At 34.3% G+C, this 20,116-nt stretch overlaps 1 protein-coding gene across 1 annotated transcript in view; it reads left to right on the top strand.

The window, feature by feature from the left end:
- Positions 1-20,116, top strand: part of TLL1 (tolloid like 1) — a 208,160-nt gene that overhangs the window by 114,170 nt on the left and 73,874 nt on the right. Inside the window, exons 7-8 of the mRNA XM_021698858.1 lie at positions 4,217-4,322; positions 11,387-11,511. Of these exons, the coding sequence (XP_021554533.1) occupies positions 4,217-4,322; positions 11,387-11,511 (231 nt within the window). The remainder of the gene's footprint in view (positions 1-4,216; positions 4,323-11,386; positions 11,512-20,116) is intronic.

Genomic DNA, 20,116 nt, shown 5'->3' with positions numbered 1-20,116 from the left:
GCTACATGCAAAAGAATGAAACTGGACCCCTTTATTACACTATACACAAAAATTAACTCAAAATGATTAAAGACAAATGTAAGACTTGAAACCATAAAATTCCTAGATAAAAACATTGGCAGTAAGCTCCTTGACATTAGGCTTAATGGTATTTGTTGTTGTTGTTGTTGCTGGTTTTCTTGTTTGTTTGTTTGTTTTTGGATCTGATTCCAAATGCAGGGGTAACAAAAGGAAAAATAAATGGATCTACATCAAACTAAAAAAGCTTTTGCATAGTGAGAGAAACCATGAGTGAAATGAAAAGCACTTGCTATGATATGATAAGACATCTGCAAATCATATATCTGATAAGAGGTTAATATCCAAAATATATAAAAAACTCATACAAATTAATAGCAAAAATATGACCTGATTAAAAAATTGACAGAGGTTCTGAAGAGACATTTTCCTGAAGAAGACATACAGATGGGCAACAGGCACATGAAGATGCTCAACATCATTAATCATCAATAATTAATGCAAGGAAATGCAAATGAAAACCACAATGAGATATTACCTCACACTTGTTAGAATGGCTTTCATCAAAAAGACAAGAGATAACAAGTCTTGGCAAAGATGTGAAGAAAAGGGAACCCTTATGCACTGGTTCAGCCACTACAGAAAGTAGTATGGAAGTTCTTCAGTAAACTAAAAATAGAACTACCGTATGATCCAGCAATTCTACTTCTTGTTATCTATCCAAAGAAAACAAAAACACCAAGAGAATTTATTCATCCCTATATTCATTGCAGCATTCTCAGCAATAGTCAAGATAGGAAAACAACCTAAGTATCCATCAATAAATGAATGGATAAAGGGGTGCCTGGGTGGCTCAGATGGTTGAGCGTCTGCCTTCGGCTCAGGTCATGATCTCCAGGTCCTGTGATCAAGCCCCACGTCTGGCTCCCAGCTCAGCGTGGAGCCTGCTTCTTCCTCTGCCCCTCCTCCTCTCACTCTCTCTCTCTCTCTCAAATAAATAAATAAAATCTTAAAAAAAATAAATGAATGGATAAAGAAGACATCACACACACACACACACACACACACACACACACACACACACACTGGTATATTACTCAGTCATGAAAAAGACTGAAATCTTGCCATGAGGTTATTATGCTAAGTGAAATAAGTCAGCCAGAGAAAGACAAATGCCACATGATTTCAGTTCTAAGGCAATCTAAAAAACAAAACAAACAAATAAACACATAAACCAAAATAAAACTGAGACTTATAAATACAGAGAACAGAGTGGTGGTTGCCAGAGGGGAGGGGATTTGGCAATATGAAACAGGTGAACAGGATCAAGAAGTACAAACTTCCAGTTATAAAATAAGTAGGTCATGGAGATGTGATGTACAGCATAGGGAATTCAGTCAACGTTTTGTTAACTTTGCGTGGTGATATAGGGTAATTAGACTTATTATTGTGGTGATCAGTGTATACAAGTGTCTAATCGCTGTGTTGTACACATGAAACTAATATAATATTTATGTCAATTGTGTTTCAGTTTAAAAAATGATGAAATCATTTGTAGTGTTGATTATCAAAGAGAAGTACAGAAAATGTTTACCCCCAATATAGGGGACTCAAATGCCTGAGCCAGCTATCAAAGTTCATCTTACTTTATATCATTAGGAAAGAAATAAAGAGGAAATAATATTTCTGAAAATGATTTCAACTACCAGTTAAATGAGTAGAAGTTTGCTGTTAACCAGAGTTATTAGGTTTCTTTTATTACATGGAGAAAACATCTTATAAAGGAAGTAACCTTCAAAAATGATTCTTACTCTTAATAATGACTCCATTTTAACATAAATATGTACTTAAGCAAGAAACATATAAGTAGTATATAAATATATAATACTTAGCACAGTGTTTAGCAATTATGCTATGCATACCTCGGGTTACTCAACATTTAGGCCAATAGAAAAGAAAGAATTTATTGTGTGATATTTCCTAAGTATTTGGAACTACTGTCACAGGGCAATTCTAGTATGAAAGAGGTCATGTCATGTTGGAGATTAATCTTCAACAAATTTATGACTTGCTCTGGCTCAGAAACTTAAGATCAACTGTTATTCAAGGGCAATGTCTAATGTGCAGACTTTAGCCTCACATTTATATGCAAAATTAGTAACTACAGTAGGAACCAAATTGGTTAAAGATCCATTTTAGAATACTCTTTCAAGAAGAAGGCTTATCATCTTTTTTTTTTTTTAATTGTTTAGGGTAAGTTCCCCTGGTGCTCTGTATCTCTGATCCTCTTCCTTTTTTTTCATAAAATAAGTTCAGTTTTCTTTATTTGGACCATGTATGGCCATATTGTTTTTATTTAGCACCAAACACTGAGTCATCTACATGTTGAGGCCTCAAAATGTATGACTGAAATTGTTTAATGTTCCACTTTTGGAAATTTTTATAGAGCATTTTGCTTTAACTAGAGACTATCTTCCCATATTGTGCTTGAAGTTGAAATCTCCAGTGGGTTATAGATAAATGCCTATAAAATCATCTCCATAGCTTTATAAAAATCTCACCTTAGAACTGGATATGTTAAAATATACTTATTCTCCCTTCTGAAGAAGAAAGTTGTAACAGTTGCTTCTAAGAGAGGTTGGAAGGAATGCAGGGTTTTTCCTGAAGATGCTTATAATACAGATAGATACATCAGAGATTTGGGGAACACATACTACACCAAAGAGGCTGGTTAGTTTATTAATGTGTGAGGTCATTGAAGATAGACTAAAACACTTTAGCCTGGGACTTGGGTTCTATAACTTAAGGATGATTTTTTAATCCTTAATGCTCAAGTGAATATACTGGATTTCCTTCTTACAGAGATATTATGTTCTGGTGTCACTCAATTTCTTTATTGTCCTTTGGAAAATTTTTCATTAATGTAATATTTATATTGTTCATAGTCATATGGCAGTTGGAAAAAAAACCTAGTTAGATGAGTGTTGTAATAGTTCTATTCTGAGTTGCAACCTTGAATTTGAAATTCTGAGAACTCACCTTTACATTTGGATCTTTCAAAACTTTTGAAGTTACATAAATGAGCCATAAAAGCAGCCATCTTCAGCTACTAAGGTTGTGAAAACGGAGTCACTGAGGCCTGAATTCTGAGGGAATTCTCCGTTTCTGGAACCATTGCCGTAGATCTACGTAGAGAAGTCTGTTATTTTCAGATTTCAAGAAATAGTATAGCAATACAGTTATAAGTAGCCAGTTGAGAAACCCATTAAAATGAAAATGTCCAGAAGTTAAAATGACAGTTGTGAAAAGTAAAACAAAAATAAATAAATTGTTAAGTTCTGAAGCACATTCTTCTTGATCAAAAAGCCCTCCAGGTAGAGGTTGGAACTGATTCATCAGGGAGAATCTTGTTTCCATTCTGAATGAACTCTGCTGCTGGTGTTTTACTTTTAGTGACAAAGTCACATGGCCAAAGCCTGCAGTGTTGTGTGTACGTACAAATACTGCTTTTATATTTTCCTCAGTGTTTCACAGAAAGACTCTAAAGCAAATAGAAGGATGATTTTTGTTGATCTTGACAAATGTAGTCATAAGAGAAAGGTGGGGACTCATTAGGTAACAATATAGCATTTTATGATCATTCCTGCAGTACTGAAAAAAGCAGTGAGATTTTAGAGAAACAAATATTATAAGAATGTAAAATGTATACATGGAAAACAACCCAAAGTATGCTTGTTGTAATCCAGCTCTTTTTTGAAAATTAACTTATTAATCAAATTCAGTATTACTTTTTCAATGTGATATGAAGTGAAAACAGTAGCACTGGATGCATACTTTTGCACGTAGCTGGGTATTGGTATGTAGCTATAACCAGCCTTTAGTCAAGAGCAGATGATGATGGGGCACCTGGGTGGCTCAGTCAGTTAAGCGGCTGCTTTCTGCTCAGGTCATGATCCTGGGGTGCTGGAATTGAGCCCCACGTCCGGCTCCCTGCTCAGTGGAGAGCCTGCTTCTCCCTCTCCCTCTGCCTGCCACTCTGCCTACTTGTGCTCTCTATCTCTCTGTCAAATAAATAAATAAATAAAAATATATCAAATATATATATATTTTTTAAAGAGCAGATGCACACCCAGGAGGGGCTCTTCTCTTTTCTCTGTCTGTTAAAAGGCTCCTGAAATGTTTGTGACTGATTTCTTAGGTCAAGAGTACAATTTTCTGAAGATGGAGCCTGGAGAAGTGAACTCACTTGGAGAAAGATACGACTTTGACAGTATCATGCACTATGCCAGGAACACCTTCTCAAGGTTGGAGTCTCAGGTTATACCTTTTGACTTTTAATTCCTTTCCTCTGTGTTGCTCCTCACAAAGCTATGTTTAACATTGGAACTAGAACCACTTTCAAATACTGTTGCCATTAAGTAGAAAAATACTTGATTGGTATTTATAGCCAACACTAGCTTTTTGAAATTTTAAAAACATATTTTCACATTTCCTATCAGATACATAATTTCAGAGTAAAAATTAAAATGGTATGAATTATTTAAGCTATTTTACATTCCTAAATCACTTTAAAAAGTCCAACTAAAATGATTATTAAATGATCAGCATATTAAATTGGCTTAGCATTATTTAATGAAAATTAGGCATTCACAAATTAAATAGGGTACTTGGTTGTTGAGTTGGAATGTCTACTGTCTATGTGACTTGTGTTTTCTACTCTGTATCTTCTATTGCTCAAGTGCTAGTTATGCTAATTTAATTCTCAAAGAATATATTATGAAGATATTTTACTTCATATAATTTAAAATTTTACAACTTATTAACCTTAAAGTCATTTCATTAAAAGTTTATGCTATTTTTAAAGAACATAATAAATTTGGGTTTCAGTTACTTTATTCTAAAGATGATGTCATCAAGCAAATAGTTCCCAGGTAAGGAATTTGGATCTGTCAAACCATTGAAGTCATCCCCTTTCCATTTTTATGCCTATTTTACCCTCTTGTCCATTCCAACTCATTCTTTTTGCCCACTTATGTCCATTTCACAATTCATCAAACATCTGTTTCTAAAGGCAGGGGTGGAAAGAAGATAAAAAAAGATTCAAATTAATACCCGCCCCCCTTTTTAAAACATTTTTAAAAAAAGATTTCATTATTTTTTTAAGTAATCTCTACACCCACAGTGGGGCTTGAACCTACAACCCTGAGATGGAGAGTCACATGCTCTACTGACTGAGCCTGCCAGGTGCCCCCTAAAAAATTTCCTGATAAAAAGTAAAGAAAAATGTCTCAAAGAACTCTTAATACTTGGATACATTTTTCAATTATGCTTTTTGAAAGACAAAACTGTATTATTTAAAAAATTGAGTGTTAATTGTATTTTAATATAATTATTAATGATATTTAATAATTATTTTCTACTGAAGTGCATATATATTTGCTTAAATATAATAACCACCCAAATACTTACTGTTTCTGGAATTGAATTTAAGTTTTGGTAGAAATACATCCATAAATTTGGCCTGAAATTAATCTCAAAGAGCTATAAAACTTTATGTTTAGGTCAGTGCTTGGAATTGAGTTTTCTGTAGAAATGTAACAAATGGGATTTGGGTCCCAGTTCAGCCAAGGCGCCTCTCATATACTACTGAATTATTTAGAACTAAACTGACTTTTGATTCTTTGGAACACAGGAGGTAGTGTAAAGTAGAGAAAATCATTCATTCTTTCTGTCTTTGATAGGTGATGAATATACACCAAAATTTAAAACATATATTTCCCCTTACTCTGTATTTCTTTTACATGTTTAAATTTTTTCCTTTCCTCTTTTTCATAAATCATTCTGCTCTTACTACCTGCAGTCCATCATCCCCACCCCCCCACACCATGGTGCTGCATGCCAAGCAGCCTTGACCTATTTATTATTTTGTCTTATTGTTTCAAAATTATCCTATTCGGTTCTCCTAATGAACTTCTATTCTTAGAGTGAAAGTAACTATACCTACCTGTTAGAAGAGTTGATCCAACCAACATTATTTTATTGTTTTGATCTTTAAAGAGGATGCTTATTAGCTCATACATATATTTAAGTAACTGAATTCCAGGAGATAAAATATTTGGCACAGTTCTTAGCCACCACCTCCCAAGTATTTGAAGTTTTGTGTGTGTATGTGCCTGTGTGGTTAAAAACACACAACATAAAATTTATAATCTTAACTATTTCTCAGTGTACAGTTTAGTAATGTTAAGTATATTCACATGATTGTGAAACAGATATTCACAACGTTTTCATCTTGCAAAACTGAAACCCTATGCCCATGCCCATTAAACAACAGTGCCCCATTTTCCCCTCTTGGCAGCCCCTGGTAACTACTATTCTACTTCGTGTTTCTGTGAATTTGGATTTAGATATTTTAGATACCTCTTTAAATAGAACCATACAGTATTTGTCTTTTTGTGCCTGGCTTATTTCACTTAGCACAGTGTTGTCAAGGTTTATGCATGTTGCAGCGTGTGACCCAGGATTTCCTTCTGTTTTAAGGCTGAATAATATACCATTGTAGGTATAGACCATATTTTGTTTATCCATTCATCCACTGATGGGCATTTGAGTTGCTTCCATTTGTTGGCTCTTGTGTATAGTGCTGCTATGAATATGGGTATGCAAATATCTTTCCCAGACCCTGTTTTCAATTATTTTGCATAGATACCCAGAAGTGGGATTGCCAGACCATATGGTAGTTCTATTTTTAATTTTTTGAAGAAACTTCATGATGTTTTCTGTAGTAGCTGTGCCATTTCAAAATCCCACAGCAGTGCACAAGGGTTCCAATTATTCCATATCCTTACCAACATGTATTATTTTCTATTTATTTTTTTCCTTTTTTTTTTTTTAAATAGTAGCCATCCTACTGGGTATGACATGATGTTATATTGTGGTTTTGATTTGCATTCTCTGATTAATGATGTTGAACATCTTTTCATGTGCTTTCTGGCCATTTGTGTATCATCTTTGGAGAAATGTCTTTAATTCTTTTGCCCACTTTAAAGTCAGGTTATTTAATATTTTTGTTGTTGAATTGTAGTATTTCTGTATATATTCTGTCTCCTTCTTACATATGTTATTTGCAAATATTTTCTTTTTTTTTTTCATCTTTGCTGCATAGTAGCTTTTTATTTTGATGTAGTTCCACTTACCTATTTTTGCGTTTGTTAATTGTGCTTTGGTGTCATATCCAAGAAATCATTGCCAGATCCAATGTGTGAAGCTTTTCCACTATGTTTTCATGTAAGAGTTTTATAGTTTTGGGGTTTGTGTTCAGGTCTTAAACTGTTTTGAGTTAATTTTTGTACATAGCTTAAATAATTGTCTAACTTCATTCTTTTGCACATGGATATTCAGTTTTCCCAACATCATTTGTTGAATAGATTGTTTCTTTTCCCATTGAGTGGTTTTGGCACTCTTGTTGAAGATGATTTACTATATTCACTAGAGTTTATTTCTGAGATTCCTATTCTATTCCATTGGTCTCTAGGTCTATCTTTAAGCCAGTATCACACTGTTTTGATTACTTTAGCTCAGTAATGTGTTTTGAAATCAGGATGTGTGAGTCCTCCAGCTTTGTTCTTTTTCATAGTTTTTTGGCTATTTGAGGTTCTGTGAGATTCCATATAAATTTTAGGACTTTTTAAATTTCTGCAATAAATACCATTGGGATTTTGATAGAGATTGTGGCTGGTCTGTAGATCATTTTAAGTAGTGTGGGCATCTTAACAAACTAAGTTGTTTAATCCATAAAAAATGGAATGTCTTTCCATTTATGTCTTCTCTAATTTCTTTGAGCAATGTTTTGTAGTTTTTAGTGTACAAATCTTTCACTTTTTTGGTTGGGTTTATTCCTAAGTACTTTATTCTTTTTAATGCTATTTTAAATGGAATTGTTTTTCTTAATTTCCTTTTCAGATTGTTCATTGCTATTGTATGAAACCACAACTGATTTTTTGTGTGTTGATTTTTATTCCACAACTTTGCTAAATTTGTTTATTAGTTCTCACTTTTTTTTTTTTGTGGACTCTTCAGGGTTTTCTACATATAGGATTACATGATCTGCAAAGAGAGATGGTTTTAATTCTCTCTTTCCTATTTAGATGTCTTTTACTTCTTTTTCTTGCCTAATTGCTCTGGCTACAACTTTCAGTACTATGTCGAATAGAAACAGTGAGAGCAGGCATTTCTGCCTTGTTCTTGATCTTAGATGAAAAACTTTCAGTTTTTCAGCACTGGGTATGTTGTTTGCTGTAGGCTTTTCATTTATGTTCTTTATTATGTGGAGACAGTTTCCTTCTATTCCTAGTGTGTTGAAAGTTTTTTTTTTTCTAAAGATTTATTTATTTATTTGAGAGAGCGAGAATGAGAGAGAGAGAGAGTACATGAGAGGGGGTAGGGTTAGAGGGAGAAGCAGGCTCCTCGCCGAGCAGGGAGCCCGATGCAGGACTCGATCCAGGGACTCCAGGATCATGACCTGAGCCGAAGGCAGCCGCTTAACCAACTGAGCCACCCAGGCGCCCGTGTTGAAAGTTTTTATCATGAAAGGTCTTTGAATTTTGTCAAATGCTTTTTCTACATTAATTAGATGAACACGTGGTTTTTGTTCTTCATTCTGTTAATGCAAGTATTTGAAATTTTATATTTTCTTCTGAACCCAGGGAGTCTATAAAAAGTTTCAGTTGTCTTCGTGGATGTAGCCCATCAGCAGATTTAGGTACTTACTTTTAGGAAGAATAGAACTAGATATATGTGGTCTTTATATGCATGGGTAATTTGTAATGTAGAGGCTTGCTAACTGGCATTGCTTATTTTTCTTTAATGAAGGAATTGCAAAATTTTACAAAGTTTCTTAAAGAAGCATAGCTAATTCATTCTTCTAATGTAGGTGGAACAAATGAAGATTAGTAAGTGAAGCCCTTTGTAATCTGTCTCTGGACTATTGATAGTACCTCACTGAGGATATTCAGGAAGAACCTGTATTGCTTAACAGTCCTGGAAGTGGAGGGAGAGAATTGTTAACTTCTTGACCACAAAGGAAGAACAAAACAAAGCGTGACTTACCCCCTTCTGAATGGAAGAGAAGGTACCTCAGCAGAGAGGAGTCAAAATTCATCATTCTATTGTCTGAGTTTGAATATATCTATGTCAAGATGTCCTTGACCTTTTTAAATCAAACTTTTAAAAACTGGAAAAAGTGAACCTTTTAAAGTTTACAAATCTGATTTTAGAATTAGAAAACAATGAATATTTTTTAAAGATTTATTTATTTATTTGACAGAGAGAGGCAGCGAGAGAGGGAACACAAGCAGGGGGAGTGGGAGAGGGAGAATCAGGCTTCCCGCAGAGCAGGAAGCCCGATGCGGGACTCGATCCCAGGACCCTGGGATAACGACCTGAGCTGAAGTGTCACGACCTGAGCTGAAGGCAGACACTTAACAACTGAGCTACCCAGGTGCCCCTAGAAAATAATGAATATTTTGTTGGTACTGAAGTACTGCAGAAATGGTAACCCTTCATTAATTTGGACTTACCTACTTAAAATATCTGTTGATTCATGAAGTATAGTTGAAGAATGGCTTTTCTCAATACTACCCTACTTTATAGCTCAACTTCTCCTTCAATGCATTGACCTAGCTGGAGTTGCATCTTATTATGAGCAACCTCTCACTTTTGCTGGTCTACTCCCATAAGTCATCATCAGTTCCCCTCCCTCCCTTTATCTCAAGCAATATGCATGTGGAGTTGTGTAGATACTTAGATTTTTAAAGAGTTCCATTTTTTATTTGTGTTATCCAGGTTTTATCTATAAAGATCACTACCCTTACCTAGGAGCCAGAGAGGTTAGTCATAAAGCACTCATAAATCATGTCATTCCTCTGTTTACCATCTTCCAGATGGTAACAGTTTTCCTTAGACTAAAAGTCACATTCTCTGTGTGACACTCAAACACTTTAAGGATCCTCCCATCTCTGAGCAGTTGAATTTCCTGTTCTTTCTTTCTGGAAGTTTCTACTCCCATTTACTCACAGTGCCCTCACTCTCACTTCCTTCATGTTTGGCCAAAATGTCAACTTCCAAGTGAGTTTTTTCTTTGATCACTCTATTTAAAAACTACCCCATCACTGGATAATCAATGTCCATCTTCACTTCTTTTTCTCCATAGGACCTGTCACTCTCTCAGTACTCAATCTTTTGTTTAATGTCTCTTGCCCTACATTAAAATGTGAGAATCATAGTGTTTCTTTTATTAATGGCTATAAATCCAGACCTACAACAGTGCTTAGGAAATATTTCCTAAAGGAAAAGATAGAGATGAAATGTTCTTTTAACCTGTAGTCTAAATACAATTTATTCATTAAAATTTTGGAAAGGAGTATCATGCCTTTCATGCTAATTTAAAATCTATTTTTTTTAACAATTGTATTTCTTAATTTCAAATATTTTTATAGAAAGCTTCTCTTTTTTTTTGAAATCCTCATCCTTCTTACCACTGGAATAGTTTCCCAGTCCATTTAACTTTTAAGTTCAGTTCTTCCTTTAGAGATATAAATGTTGATATTCATTGCAAAATTAAGACTACGTCTTTAGTGCATTATATTCAGAATTTTTAGTTTTGAAGATTGAGAAAGATAGTATCACAAATTTGGGTATCTCACAACTTGGTATGTCTAGCTTAGTATTATTAGGGCTTTGCCATTGCTAGTTTTTTTCTTCTTAATTTTACCATGAAAATTTTATTCTCTTTGTGTCTCTGTATGTGTGTGTATCAAAAAAACTATTTTGCTTAAAATGTTCTTTCTAAAATTTGATACTCTGTTTTTTTTCCTATTCTTTTAACATACTGTAATACTTGGACTTCTAAGAATACATAGGTTAAATTAATAAGTTAACTAAAAAAATAACATTTTTTGGCTTTTACAATTTTAGTAACCTCAAAAATATGTATTGTAGGTTGTCCTTAAAATATAGACTTCTATGAGGGAAAATTGTTTTACAATTTACTAATCTAAGTGGTTCTTAGATTTGCTTAAAAGCCTAAAAAAAAGTCATGGTATATTTGGTGGGGGACTATATAGGATTCTAGATTTTTAAAATTATTTCATTGACTTTTGCTAGGTATACAATTTAACACAACTTCTTTTTCCTACCTTGATAAACATGTTTTGAAAGTCTGGCACACTATTTGAAGCTCAACACTGATGTATTTTCCCTTTAACTGACGTGAGTCTGAAAAGAGATAATTATATATACTTATACTTGTAAGGAATGTATGTGTCTTAATTTGGTGACTTATGTGTGGCTTGCTTCTGACTTTTTTCAGGGGGATGTTTCTGGATACTATTCTCCCCTCTCGTGATGATAATGGCATACGTCCTGCAATTGGTCAACGAACCCGTTTAAGCAAAGGAGATATTGCACAGGCAAGAAAGCTGTATAGATGTCCAGGTATTGCACCATACAAAAACAGAGCCGTAATTGTGCCTGATTGTGTTGTTCCAGATGAATAAGCCACAATTCCCTGAACTGTTTACTTGTATCTCTCCATGTTGGCAAGTGACGTTTTCAGTTCAAAGTCAAGTAATCGTAAAATGAAATGAGAGAACTCTGGAACACCCATTGATATAATTAAAAGCAAATTGCTAGAAATCAAATTTAAGCAGCGATAGTATGTTTTCCTAACAGGGATAGTATTTTTTTTTTTCTTTTAACTTAACAAGTAAAAGAGCAAAAAGCACGATCGTTTGGTAGTTGTCATTAAATAGTTGCAGAATTTTATAGTCAAATGTTGAGTTTTCTTGCCAACATAAAAAGAAGATCCCTTATTTCAACTTCAGCATTGAGGACTGAATGATCTTCTTGCAAGTACCACCATTAATGATATATAAATTAAAATGTTATTAGTTGGAATTTATAACATTGTTGCAAAAAAGGAGTTCTAACCGTGTTGCTAGTGAGTTACCATATGTTTTGCTACTGGTTAAAGTTATGAAAAAGAGATTAAGGGAAGTTCTTAATAAGACTATTCCAAGAGAACACCAGTAACTTATTGGTCCAAAAAAGAAAAAAGAATCTGCTTTCAAATTGGAAACGCTGCATACTCTATGCAACTCCTGCATAGTCAAAATCCTTTGAAATAACATATATCAAAGAAATATGTTTTTCACTTTGGTTAGCACAGCTCTTCCCCAAATTTTTGTTCATGTATATATGTAAATTATACATGTATGTGTGGTATATTTTTAAGATGTATTTGTAAGTAAATGGCACCACTATGACAAAAGAAATGAGTGATCCTTGGCTAATCTCTGGTAGTATTGGACATATGATACCTTTTTTTTATTATGTTATGTTAATCACCATACATTACATCATTAGTTTGTGATGTAGTGTTCCATGATTCATTGTTTGCGCTTAACACCCAGTGCTCCATGCAGTACGTGCCCTCTTTAATACCCATCACCAGGCTAACCTATCCCCTCACCCCCCTCCCCTCTACAGCCCTCAGTTTGTTTCTCAGAGTCTATAGTCCATATGATACTTTCTAACTTTGAAAGTAGAAGATTTGGGGGAAGATTGTGTGTTAATAGCAACTAAGTAAACAGTTCACATGGAAAAATATTTTGTTTGTCTCTCTAAATACATGTGTGTGTGTATGTGTGTATATGTTTGTATGCATATATATATGTATATATATATATACTTTTATATATATATACTTTTATATATATATACTTTTATATATATATATCACTTAAAAAGCACACTAAAAATGCATTTAGAACACTGAATTGTAGGAAAGTCAGTCAGTAGGAATCAGAAAAGTAATCAAACTTATGACACTATAATTTTCAACCTATAGCTCTTAAATATTTAAGTTACCAATGGGAAGATACATATAGTTTTCACTTGAGACTTTATTTATGTAAACACATAAACAAGCTATTTTCTTACTTGAAATATAGTAATAATGTGTACATTGGTTTGTTAATACAGTAAAACCACATTCATGAAGGTACCATCATCAATGAGAAAGATATCTTGTGTTTCTAAAGCAGTATGAGAAAGTTGCTTATTTATTTGCATGGTAAGTAAGAGAGAGCTAAGACATATAAATATGTATTTTAAAATAAGAATATGTAAACTTTTAGTTCACAGAATCTTTAAGAATGACTTATTTTCTATCTTGGGCTTTTTAATACCCACCAAACAAGTCCCTCCCTTTGTCTCTTTTTTTTTTTTGTCTCTTGCCCTTTCTGTTTCTTTCTCTCTCCATCTCGGCCCGTGTGTGTGTGTGTGTGTGTGTGTGTGTGTGTGAAGCCAAGTTTGAGCCTTGTATATGGTTTTGAATTTAACATTCTTCATTTCTTTACAATGGAGAGCACTAATGAATGATATAGGTAGAAATGTAGGGCAAATAAACTTAAGTTACACTGATAACAGTAAGTTCACCAGTAGCTCCAAGAATATTAATGGAGTAATGTGGAAGATTGATAACTGTACATAGAAGTGTAAATAAGATGACTTATTTGAGAATCATCTAGGAAGAGTGTAGGAGTTTATAAAATGAAATCTGGTTGTGTCTTGGCTTTAATACAGAAAGGAGAGAGTTATAAAACTGCATAGTCCTTTGGAGTTTGTCTTATTGTTTTCTTTTGTTAGAAATTGCTGATGAATAGAGCCAGTCCGAGGTATTTGGCTACATTACTCCAACTCTTTATTTCTTATCAGTTTACCCTCAAAGCTGTTTTGGATCTGCATTTTATAGAATTATTCCTTAAGAGTTTAATCTTGAAAGGAATACCGACCTGGTTCACACTTAAATATTTAAGGTTATAGCTTTTATGGTCCACGATCAGTGGGGCCCTGAGTCCAAGAGGGCAGGTTTCTAATAGGCAGGTAATAGTAGGTAGACTGCAAATATTATTGCCTTTCCATTAATAATATAGGAAATGCATTTTTATCTTTCAGAAGATGAACAGCATTAAAATGTATGTATTTTTAATTCCCTTAAAATAGTATAAACTATTTTTTATGAGACTTTCTAGCTGGTAAACAACTTGTAATCCATGATTATATATATCTACTTATATATGCCAAATATATAAATTAGATTTGTATGGGAAACCTGAATTACTCATTGTATAATCGGTGCATACTAATCATGAAAAAGCTCCATATAGGACTAAAGTTGTGTTTTTAAGGTGATGGAATGAAGATAAGTTTCCTTTAGCTTAGAATTATTTTCATTGCCATTTTTTGTTCTTTTAGAAGCAGGCAAGAAAGATCTCCTTATGCACTGTTAATGTAGAGGAAGAATATGATCCTTTACAGCCTTGGCACTCTTCTGACATAAGACCCCATCATCCATCGCCAGACCACATCCCGGAAAGGAGAAGGAAGGGAAATAAAGGGAGAGCTGCCCAACCCTGGGATCGAATAGGTTTCTGGACAGTGCTGCCCAAAGGCCAGTCCTGTGTCCTTCCCACAGCTTCCAGGTCTTTCTAGCATTAAGGCATCTAAAAGGACGCCCGCTAATGGTACTTTACATACCTGCCATTATAATCCCTTGCATCCTACATACTGTCAAGATTCTCCCCCAAGCTAAGGCAGAGAATAGGTCATCATTATGGTCTCTATTGTCCCTTTATGCCAGTAATTAACAGTTTGCTCTTGAAGGAGATCTTCTCTAGGCTGTCTGAGTTGCAGTGGATATTTTTCTCTTCATAAATCAGTAATGGGTACTACTGTTCTCTCTCTTTAAGGGCCTTGTTTTTCTTGTGACTCATTTTTTAAATGTATTTTTTTTCTATTTGATCTAATCTAAGGATTACTTTCATTTTTGATTTCTAAACTGCTTAGTTTAACTCTTCTCCTGGTACAATCACTGGTCTTTAGTTGCATTTTCTCTTAAATTTGTTTTTCTGTAGTCCCATGAACTTTTTGCTTACTTAGTACTTCATCAACCATCAATCCTAATATTCTCCAGTAAATTTTCCCCAATAAATACATCAAGTAACATAATAAAATTAGGGGAAATACAAAATAAAATATCTAAAAATAAAGGGCCTTCTGAGGATTAGAATCTTCCTTGTTACATAAAAGTGCATGTGTATTCACACATCAACACATGTACAGTCTATGTTCACAAATTTAAGTTTTCAATGCTAGTACACATACACTATGTGTGCGGAATATCCCTGTCCATGGATGCCCATTTGTGTGGACACTTTAAGGATGGAAGGCCAATTTCAGCATGCATGGAGTCTGAATACTAGAAACTTTACCTCCCTTTAAACACTTGTTTCATTAACTTTACCTTTAAAATTGAAATAAGGTTCTTCTTAGTTACTTAAGCATTAATCTCTTGGTTCCTGGTATAATTTTCTGAGATTCCAGACAGAATATACTTTATATATGTTCTTGTATATATACAGTTCTTGGCCAAAATATTGCCTACGTGCAAAAAATAATAATTTAGCTATTTTTTCCCCACTTATTCATGGACCCCTTTCTTCATTTCCCTGTAAACATCCCCTAGTTCAATGGATGGTACCAGACATAGCTCATCTGGTAGCCCAAGCCAGAATTATGAAGGGCAATCTCACCTCATTCCTCCATTACTTTCTCCAGCTAGTCAGTCCTGCTGCCTTCTTGGAATCTTGCATTCTTGCAGTGAATCCCCTAGTCTGGGGAGCCTCATCTTTTGTCTGGATTGTTGAAATGCCTCCTAATTCACCTCTTGTCCCTATTCTTACATCTCTTTAGTTCTCTGGCCAAGCTGCTGTTAAGTGGCTTTAAATATGCAAATCTTACTTTGCTTATTTTTAGGATAAAGGCTAATCTTCTTTCCATTATGTGATTTCAAAATATTTTTCTTGTGTCTTCCCTGAGTCTTTTCTCTAGGTATTACCCCTACAGGCTAGTTTTTCACCTCCACTTTGTTTAGCTCCTGGCACCACAGTATGCTTACCTTCTGCCTCTTCCTCCAGCCAGCCTGGTTAAATCCTAGCTCATATTTAGGATTCAGCTCCTACGTCACCTCTTACTTAATGACTTCCTCATCTCCCAGGACTCCACCATGGTAAATGCTTCATTTGATCCTGGTCTTTGTGTCTTAATCCTATAATCATCATTCATTTGGCATTTCCCACACTGGAGTATGTAAGCTTTTGTGGGATTGGAGTTGGGTTTTCCCTCATGGTATTCTGAATCTGATGTAAATTAAGTGCTCAATAAATAGTTGCTGTATGAATGAATGAGTCACTGTTAACACGTAGAAGGCACCGTGACAGATATTATGGCCACAGAAAAGGAAGCACAGACTACACACAGGAATAGCTGAGCCTCTGGGGCATCCCTTAGACAATACCACTTGGTTAGGAAGTAAATTTCCTCCTTAAAGGATGCTACAGCAGTTCTACGAGAGATGCCTAACCTGGGCTGCACACTGCGGGAGGCAGGCTCCTTGGAGTAGGTGCTTATGCTTCATTTTAAAGGATGATTCAGACTTGGCTAGGCAGTTTCTATTGAAATGTATTTTAAAATATTTCATTGTTAATCTCACATTATCTCTCAGATGATTTAGGATTCTTTTTTAACATTTCCTTATCTTAAAATCATTTTACATTTTATTTTATATTTTTAAAATCATTTTAGGGGCGCCTGGGTGGCTCAGTCGTTAAGCGTCTGCCTTCAGTTCAGGTCATGATCCCAGAGTCCTGGGATCGAGCCCCGCGTCGGGCTCTCTGCTCAGTGGAAAGCCTGCTTCTCCCTCTCCCACTCCCCCTGCTTGTGTTCCCTCTCTCGCTGTGTCTCTCTCTCTGTCAAATAAATAAATAAAATCTTAAAAAAAAATCATTTAAACCTGTATTTTATTTACTATATTTAAAAGTTTAAGGGGTATAAATATAAGTTAATTAGGTAGTATTAAGTTGATTAGATACAGTTTTATTTCTTCCCCTAATCTAGAATTTGTCAAGATCCTTTGGGAAGAGATTTATCAAATAGAAATTATTGTTCATCTCTATCTGTTTTCCTTAGCTTTGGTAAGATCATAAATGTGCTCCTATAGAATATTGAGAAAGGAAAGTTCTCAGTCTTTGGTATTGGGTGGATATTACAGACATTTGGTGAGAAAGTAACTGTAGATGGACATGCAGACAGCTATAAACTCAATGTTATTAAAAGGTCAAGAGTTTGTAATAATTGCTCAACAAGACACAATCCAAGTAGCAGTTATACAATTTAAATTCTTGCAAATTCTTGTATAATTCTTGTACAATTATACAATATTCTATTCTGGAAAAATGAAGGTATATGTGAATTACCTAATTCATAAGTGAGATTGATCATATGATAAAGGACTTAGAAGTTCAACTGCTTTATTATTGTTATTTTTTGTTTTGGCAAAAAATCACATAATATGACATCTACCCTATTAGCAAATTTGTAAGTGCACAGTACAGTACTGTTAACTCTATGCACATTGGTATACAGCAGATCTCTAGAACTTCTTTGTCTTGCATGACTAAAACTCTATACCCACTGAGCAGCAGCTCTTCATTTCCCTCTCCCCCAGCCCCCGGCAAGCAGCATTCCACTTTCCACTTCTATGAATTTGACTACTTTAGAAATCTCATGTAAGTGGAATCATGCAGTATTTGTCTTTCTGTAACTGGCTAATCTCACTCAGCATCATGTCCTCTGGGTTTATCTGGGTTGTAGCATATGCCAGACTTCCTTCTGTTTTAAGGCCGAATAATATTCTATTTTATGTATATACCACAGTTTCTTTATCCATTCATCCACTGATGGATGTTTAGGATGTTTCTGTCTCTTGACTGATATGAATAATGCTGCAATGAAAATGGGAGCACAAATATCTCTTCCAGATCCTGTTTTCAATTCTTTTGAATAAATACCCAGAAGTGGGATTGTTGGATCATTTGGGAACTATATTTACAATTTTTGAGGAAATCCCACACTGTTTTCCATAGTGGCTGCACCATTTTATATTCCTACCAACAGCGCACAAAGGCTGCAGTTTCTCCATTTCCTTGCCAACACTTCTTATTTTTTGTTTATTTGTTTGTTGATAATGGCCATACTGACAGGTGTGAGGTGATATAGTGGCTTTGATTTTCATTTCCTTGATGATTAGTGATGTAAAACATTTCTTTTTTCATATACCTATTGGCCATTTGTGTGTCTTCTTTGCCCATTTCTTTTTCTTTGCCCATTTTTTAAATTCGGTTATTTTGTTTTTTGCTATTGATTTGTATGAGTTCCTTATATATTCTGAATACTAATCCTCATGAGATATATGATTTGCAGATATTTTCTCCCAGTCAGACGATTGCCTTTCACTCTCTTGATTGTTTCCTTTGCTGTACAGAAGCTTTTTTAGCTGACATAGTCCCACCTGTCCATTTTTGCTTTTATTTCCTGTGCTTTTGGTGTCATATCCAAGAAATCATTGCCAGGACTACTGTTACAAAGTTTCTGACCTGTTTTCTTCTAGATGTTTTACAGTTTAGGGTCTTACATTTAAGTCTTTAATTCATTTTATGTTGATTTTTGTGTATGGTGTAAGATAAGGGTCCAATTTCATTCTTTTGTATGTGTATATCTAGTTTTTCTGACACCATTTGCTGGAGAGACTATGCTTTCCCTAATGAGTAGTCTTGGCACCCTTGTTGAAGATCATTTGACCATATATACATGAGTTTATTTTGGGGCTCTCTCTTCTCTTCTCTTGGTCTATATGTCTGTTGTAAGCCAATATCATACTGTTTTGAATACTGTAGCTTTGTAATATGTTTTGAAGTTAGCAAGTGGGAGCCAGCTTCGTTGTTGTTGTTTTTTTTTTTTTTTCCAGAATGTTTTGGCTATTTCTGGTATGCGGTTTTATGTGAATTTCAGTATTTTTTTTTCTTTCTGCAAGAAATGACACTGAGATTTTGATCGAAATTATGTTGAATCTGTGGATTGCTTTGGGTAATATGGATATTTTAATAGTATTAACTCTTCCAGTCATTAACACAGCTCATCATTCCATTGCTTTGTGTCATCTTCAATTTCTTTCATCAATGTTTTTAGTTTTCAGTGTACAAGTCCTTTGCCTCTTTGGTTAAGTTTATTGCCAAGTATTTTATCCTTTCTTGATGCTATTATGAATGGGATTGTTTTCTTAATTTCCTTTTGAAATATTTTTTGCTGATGTATAGAAAAGCAACTGATTTTTTGTGTTAATTTTGTATCCTGCCACTTTGCTGAATTTGTTTATTAGTTCTAACAGTTTTATGTGTGTGTGGAATGTTTACAGTTTTATATGTGTAAGATTGTGTCATCTGCCTACAGAGATAGAAGTTTAATTTCTGAATTATATTTAGTTTTAGAGTAATTTTTATTAGGGCAGTGATAATAATAACTGTCCTCTGTATGTTTTTTTTTTATCTTTTTTCTCCTACATATGACTAAGTTTTGTAGTTCAAAGACATATTCAAACACTTTAGACCACAGTCTCCCTACCTATGGAAGAGGTATCTAAGGGTTAAAAAGAAGATTCAGGGCATAATAACATTTTATTCCTACAAAGCAACTTTATTAAGTATATGTTAATAAGATGGCCATTTAACAAGAGAAAACTGAAGCTGAAGCTTTTGGGACTTACTTGTATGACATAATTAGTAAGTGATAATGCCATGATTAAAACTTGTGTTTTCTCACCATGGACTTTGCTGAGTAAATGAATAGCCTATGCATTTTAACTTCATAGTGCCACTTTTTTCTTGCTGATTTTCCTTTAGTTCTTTTAATAATAAACTTTGCTTTGTATATCTGAGCATTAATCAACCTATGTCTGGGGAAAGTGTTGAAATATCTTTTGTAGTAAGGGTCAGGTAGCCTGGGACAACCACACTTACTGGGGTAAATGCACAATGATTATAAGCATTATATAAATGCTATATAATAGATTTACTTAATATTTGAATTATATGCTGATTCTGTTTATTTTTCATTTTATAGAGTTTTCCATTTTATCTTTATC

The sequence above is a fragment of the Neomonachus schauinslandi genome, chromosome 2, assembly GCF_002201575.2.
Source record: "Neomonachus schauinslandi chromosome 2, ASM220157v2, whole genome shotgun sequence".
NCBI classification, from domain to species: Eukaryota; Metazoa; Chordata; class Mammalia; order Carnivora; family Phocidae; genus Neomonachus; species Neomonachus schauinslandi.
The sequence above is the reverse complement of the archived record's forward strand: the minus strand, read 5'-3'. Positions and strand labels throughout refer to the sequence as shown.